Raw genomic sequence first — 6,807 nt, 5'->3', positions numbered from 1 at the left:
CTCAGTGGGCTGATTGTGGCCAGCGGTTGGGCAGCTGGTTACACGGCAACAGGTGCATCCGCCTTCCCCACAGGAGAAAGAAAAGAATATGGAGGTAGCAGAAACCTCAAGGGGCGGGGGGCAGACGGGTCGGTGGCTCAGGCTTGTAATCTCAGCACTCTGGGAGGCCGAGGCGGGTGGATCCCTTGAGCTCAGGAGTTCAAGACTGGCTTGAGCATCTCTACTAGAAATAGAATAACTAGCCAGGCTTTGTGTGGAATGCCTATAGTCCCAGCTAGTCGGGAGTCTGAGGCAAAAGGATCTCTTGAGCCCAAGAGTTTGAGGTTGCTGTGAGCTACGAAGACACCCGGCACTCTACCCAGGGCAACAGAGTGAGACTCTGTCTCAGAACAAAAACAAAAAACCCTAAGGGTCGCCAGCCTCACTCTCCATTGCCAAGCAGGTTCCCATCAGCCAGTTTCGGAATATCTCCTCCCTCCTAAAAGCATCACCTTCAGTACTCCACCTTTTTTTTTTTTTTTTTTTTTTGCCGGGGCTGGGTTTAGAACCCGCCACCTCCGGCATATGGGGCCTGTACCCTACTCCTTTGAGCCACAGGTGCCACCCAAGTATTCCACCTCTTAATGTCTACTCTTTGTCTTCTGCTCCGGACTAAGCTCAACCCGGCAGTACGTGGATTTTTTTCGTGGAGGGCTGGGGAAGGGAGGCCCCGCAGAAGGATGACCCTACTCCCTGGTGCCTCTTGGCGCCTACCTGGCTTGCAAAGCTCAGCTCCGGGGTTCGAAGCTGAGAAGCGGCAGGACTCCCCCCGGCCCCCTGCCCCGGAAGCTTTCCCCCAGGCTGGGCTGGGGGCCCTCTGCTCGCGAGCCCTCCCGCAGCACTTGTCTTCCGCGCTGGTACGGCCTATTGAAGCGTCTGGTTCCCCTCACGGACTGAGGCCAGGTAGTGGGTGTTTGGCATCTTTGCGGCTCAGTTCTCTAAGAACAGTTAAGAATGGCTTTGGTACCCGGCAGCGCCTTCGTTCTCCTGCAGCAACGAGAAGTTCCGCTCCCGAGTTGAGCTTTTCGCTGCGTCTCCAGGGAACAGCAGAGATTCGCGCTCCCAATTTCTGGGGACCAACCCCGGGCCAGCCGCGCGGAGCGCAGCTCTCCGCCGCTCTCCGCCGCCCTCTGCCGGCGCCGGGGGAGCGCGACAGCCGCGCGGAGGACAGGAAGGCCCCCTGAGCCGCGCAGAGCGCACGCGCGAGCGCACGCCGGCGTCCCCGGATCCGTATGTCGTTCAGCGCCTGCGCGTAGAGTGCGCGCAGCTCAGAGGACTGAAGCGGCAGGGAACCTGCGGCTGAGGGCAGCTGGCGGGGGGAGTGGCCCGGAGAGGAGCTGCCGGGAGTCCGTACCCTGCAGGTCTGGGACGCTGGCGTTCCCTCCCGCGTGGGCGACTTGGGTGGGCTTTTTGTCAGGGGGTGTGACCTGAGTCGGTCTCCCGGAGCTGGTAGTGGAGGGGGATGGGACTTGTTAATGCCGGTTATTAGTTTGGTGCCTGCTGTTTGAGAAAGTTTGCTTGCGGAGGGCATAGGCTACTAATAATGAAGAGGAAGGGACAAGGCTGAACTGTGTGGGAGCTGGGGTGCCCCGATCCCAGGGCAGTGAGGACCTGGGCAGGTGGGCGGAAGGCAGGCCCGGTTCCCGGCTGTGTGTGGGGGGCGGGGAGCACTTCTGAGAGTCCTGATAGATGTGGTGCGGGTGTTGGGATCATGCTCAGGGCGGTAACTGGTCGTTTTGGTGTTTTTACTTTTCGCGTGGGAATCGATTTACTCTCTCGTGGCCCAGTGTGGACGCTAACTTGCCCTCCCTTGCCTCTTTTCATCTTAGGTCATGACACTAGTGGCACAACACGGCCATGGGATCTCAGTATTCCACCTTTGCTCACTCCTCCTCTTGCAAGCGAAAGAAAGAAGATGACAGGGAAGATTGGCTGGCTGAACGAGAGCAGGAAGAAGCCATTGCTGAGTTCCCATATGTGGAGTTCACCGGCAGAGATAGCATCACCTGTCTCACGTGCCAGGGAACAGGCTACATTCCAACAGGTGGAAATCTTGGGTCATCAGGGGAGGGATGATTCTCTGACAAGAATCCTGAGGTACCCTCAGGGGTTCTTGTGTATGGCTAGGCTTTTTCTTCTAGGCCATAATGTAATGCAGTCATAGTGCCATGAATAGGAGCCAGTTCAGCTAGCTGACTTGATAACTTGGACAGATTCCTCAGCTTCTCTTGATCTCCTTATATTTGAAACTCTCTTCTCTTCACTTCCACTCTGTCCTTTTTTGAGGGTTTATTTTTTCCTCTTGTGGTTTGGAACATTCAGTTTGCTCTGTGTTGTAAGATTTGTTGACAGGTACATATCTTTATTGCTTTTGCTCATAAAGACTGGCATAGCTTTGTGTGTTTGGGGGGACTATCTTGTAAATTTCTTTTCAAGGAAGCACATAGCAAATCATTAACAGCCTAAGGTTTGAAAACTATATGGGGGGGGGGAAGAGACAGATGTTCACTGGCGGAGCTTGGATTAGGTATAGGATCATGTATTACTAAGTAGTCCTTAAGAGTGTCCTAACAATTTAGAGCTGGTAAGGTTCGTAGAAAGCCTTAACTCCAATATTCCTTATTAAAGGTGAGAAAACATGGCCTTGAGAGATTTTATGACTTCACCAAGGCTGTATTAGGAAAGCCAAAGCAAGATGCCACATTTCTCAGCTTCCATGTCATTGCCCTGGCAGCACTGATAGATGTTTTATAATTTGTGGCACTTTCTACAAATTTACTTGTCTCATGTTAATTAGACCCAAAATGTGAATTTTGTTAGTATTTTTCTAAATGTCTCATTCCAGAAGAATGTTTATTGTGGCAGGCTCAGAATGTTTACACAATAATTGTTTATTTCTTTTCTAGAGCAAGTAAATGAATTAGTGGCTTTGATCCCACACAGTGATCAGAGATTACGCCCTCAGAGAACGTGAGTTACCTGCTTCCACTGGTTAATACCTATTTCTGTCTCTAGTCCTTTTTTCAGTTTCCTGTTTTCTTTATTACTATTTACCCGAGCAAGATATATCTGCTCCGATTACAATCTGGAGAAAGAAATTTGAAGCTAGAAATGTTCTGGGGGCCAAATAAAGGAGTGGAATTGGAGAAATGGGTGTTCTGGGAGGTACAGAAATATCTCTGTCCACACAGCTCCTCTCTCCAGTTTTTCTTCCTAGAGTACAAACAATGTTCAGACAAGTTTAAAAAGCCTTCTCCTGCGTCACTCCTTTTTGGCTGGTTTGTGGTTCATGGCACTTTGAACTTCCCTTTCACTCTCTCCTCCTTCCTGGTTTTATATTTAATCTTGACCAGTTGGACCGTGATATCTGACTTTCCGGGTTGGTCATGTGCTGTGTCATTTGCAGTAAGCAGTATGTCCTCTTGTCCATCCTGCTCTGTCTCCTGGCATCTGGTTTGGTGGTTTTCTTCCTGTTTCCACACTCAGTCCTTGTGGATGATGACGGCATCAAAGTTGTGAAAGTCACATTTAATAAACAGGACTCCCTTGTAATCCTTGCCATCATGGTAAGATTTAGGGCTTTATTTCCTGGGTTGTGCACCTGCCAGTTTTCAACTCAGGACGCTTACACTTGTTTCCTCACTTACCCTGATGCAGGCCACTCTGAAAATCAGGAACTCCAACTTCTACCCTGTGGCAGTGATGAACCTGTCCAGTCAGATTCAGTATATGAACACGGTGGTTGGCACATATGCAACTACTAATGTCTCCCTCATTCCACCTTGGAGTGAGCAACTGGTATGCTGTTCTTGTAGGAATCTTGTCCCCAGGCTTAAGAGAAAAGTAAAAAAAAAAAAGAGAGAGAGAAAAGTAGGCGTTGTGGGAATGCCTTAGCTATGTTATGTTTCTTTTCATCTCCTCATTTTCACTTGTAGGAACTGGTTGGTGAGGAAGACCTGACAGGCTCTGTAATTATAAAAAATTGTGAGAGAAAATTTAGCTAGCATTTGAGGAGCAGAAGAATTCGTAAAAGAAAGAGTAGTCTGAGGTCCATTGGCCTCTCAGAAGGGAAGAGGTTGGAAGTATTTATTAGAGGCTGATAGACTATATCAGGGACAATCTCAAGGAAGTATTTTGTTTGTGATGGGAAGAATGATCCAGGGTCTTTGGTTGCTGATAGTAGTACTATTCTAGGTTAAGCCTGCTTGGCCACAGACTGACTCTGGTGTCTTATTTTCAGGTGAATTTTACTGGGAAGGCTGAAATGGGAGGACCATCTTCCTATGTGTAGTAAGGACCTTGTTCTCCATATATGTGCTCTCTAATGAATGAGAAAGTCATACTTCATTGATTGAGATCTGGCCTCAGCCTTTGGGCTTTAGGTTCCCAGCAAAAGGAGTATCTTGAGATTTATTTGGAGGATGTGTGACTGATTTGATACGTGACTGAGTGCTGGAATTCTGAAAGAATATTAACTCACTAGAAACATTACCAAGCTACAGCAGGTATATGATGGATTTGGAAAAACAAAAAAGAATTATGATGTGGGAGAATGAGAACAACTGTGAGCTCGGCAGCTCTTCAGTCCAAGGGATGGGTGCCAGATGGGTGTGACTGCTGCTCAGTTTGTCAGTGTAACTCTGCACTATTCTGCTGAAGCTCCTTCTTCTCCCCACCCACCCCCCACCCCCGCAGTTTTTGGCCAGGGCCAGGTTTGAACCCACCACCTCTGGTATATGGGGCCAGCACCCTACTCCTTGAGCCACAGGCGCCGCCCCTCTTCTTCTTCTTTTTTTAACCGAACTGACCTTTTTCATATTTCCTGTTTGGTAGCTTCTTCTGCACATTACCGGATATCCTGGTGCACAACATAGTGATCTTCATGCGGTATGTCATGCTTTTCCTTACCCTCATGCCCGTATGTTTCAGCCTGAACCATCAGGCCATCTTAGCACCTTTGCTCAGGAGATACTGTGTGACCCACAAGGCAGAGGTACATAGCCAAAGAGGGGACCCTCAAGGCCTCACAGGCACAGACACAGTGGAGTCTTCCTGGTGTTCTCTAGATGCAGTATCCAAATTCCCTTCACAAATATATTCATAGTGAATAGTCGAACATACAGTTTTCTTCATGAAATGGGGTCTAGTTCAACTTAATATGCTCTGATCCCTTAAGAATCCTAATGAGAGCAGTAGTGAACAGAAAAACTTTCTCAGGGTGTAAGTACTGGGTATTTGACCAGATTATACTCTAGTCACACAAATTACCATATGTCCTAGACCTTTAGAGCTATTCCTGAAACCATGACTATTACATTTGTAGGTGACAAGAGTCTGCAACAAACATTTGAAATAGGAGGGGTTAAAGCAGGACTTCTTAGCCTTGGCACTATTAACATTTGAGCCAGACAGTTCTTTAATGTAGGGGGTTGTTTGTTGTACTGTAGGATGTTAACAGTATCCCTAGCTTTACTTACTTGATGCTAATAACATGGCCTTCTATCCTCCTCAGTTGTAACAACCCAAAATGTCTTCACATATTGCCAGAAGTCTGAGGGTTAAAGTCTTCCCTGGTTGACAACCACTTATTTACAAGGTTACCCCATACACAGCATCTGTATGGATGTGGAATGATATTCTGTCCTCTTAGTTACATAACCATGAGAATATATTCCTTCTTAGACCCAGGGGTATTGTTGCCCAAACTTGCAAGAAATTATTTGGGCAATTTTTCTTGATTGTTTCATCTTGAAAACAATAAATTCTGCTTGTTTTTTTTTTTTTCTCCTAGAACTTCAATGAAGATTTCATACATTGGCCACGTGACCCAGAGGTCCTTGGAGACACATCATTATGTGGATTGTGGAGCAAATTCCACAGCTGTTTAGCAACTGCTCTTGGTTTTTCTTTAGCAGCACCTGTAGAAGAGAGCATAGCACCTGTTTCCAAGGCCTGAGTTCCGTACCTATGACAGGTGGTATAGCAGAGGAGGAATTGATTCTCTTAACTTCCAGCAAACATCCTCCTGCCACTTAGAAGGAGTCTCCTCACTATAGTACCAGCTGTTGTCTCACAGTCAGCAGAATCACTGCCCAGTGCCTAGCCTGTGCCCAGCAAATAGTAGGCACTCAATAAAGGTTTGCAGAAGGTAATTCACATCTTTCCAGCTGTTCTTGGGGGCATTTAAAGAGAAATCATACCATGGTTCTAAGTTACCAAACCAGATTGCCACGGAGCTAGAGCTGTTAGTGAAGCTACAGATTATTATCAGTGTCTTGTCTGCACAAAAGTGGCAGCAGAGAGGGATTATCTGAATAAAAGAAGAAAGCACAGGCCTGTTCAATATGTGGATTTCTTTCATGTGTTCCCAAACGCATGGGAGCTTTTTTAAAAAAGAAGTATGGGTTTCTTTTTTTTTTTAATCTAGAAAGTGGCAATTGTTTTTATCAAGATTTGTGTGGGGTTTCACTTACCCTTCATCCATTGGCTGGAACTTGGATTGGGGATTTGATAAAAAAAATAAACCCTGTTTTTGATTTATCTGTGTCTCCTCTGATTGCCTGGATGTCTTAGGAGGCAGCTGTTGGGAACCACAGAATAGTTACCTGCTGGGTGGTATGGGAAGAAAAGAAGGAAGCTGATTCTGCCCCTCTTCCCACAAGTTCCTACCTCAGCAGCTTTACTTTCCTCCACCCTCCTCTTGGGACAACAGGCTGCCCTATTGCTCTTCCAGTGGAGCACTCAGTGCCCATAAAAGTTGAAAGAGTC

At 47.3% G+C, this 6,807-nt stretch overlaps 1 protein-coding gene across 1 annotated transcript; it reads left to right on the top strand.

Moving 5' to 3' along the window:
• Positions 1-1,269: 1,269 nt before the first annotated feature.
• On the top strand, positions 1,270-6,186 carry TMEM106C (transmembrane protein 106C). The gene is made up of 8 exons (XM_053555458.1): positions 1,270-1,400; positions 1,869-2,083; positions 2,946-3,009; positions 3,446-3,605; positions 3,697-3,837; positions 4,280-4,329; positions 4,873-4,926; positions 5,831-6,186. The coding sequence occupies exons 2-8, from the start codon at positions 1,897-1,899 to the stop codon at positions 5,925-5,927; spliced, it is 753 nt and encodes a 250-aa protein (XP_053411433.1). The 5' UTR covers positions 1,270-1,400; positions 1,869-1,896; the 3' UTR covers positions 5,928-6,186.
• Positions 6,187-6,807: the final 621 nt, after the last annotated feature.

The sequence above is a fragment of the Nycticebus coucang genome, chromosome 12 (assembly GCF_027406575.1).
Source record: "Nycticebus coucang isolate mNycCou1 chromosome 12, mNycCou1.pri, whole genome shotgun sequence".
In the NCBI taxonomy this organism is placed as follows: Eukaryota; Metazoa; Chordata; class Mammalia; order Primates; family Lorisidae; genus Nycticebus; species Nycticebus coucang.
This window is presented reverse-complemented; position numbering and strand designations above follow the sequence as displayed.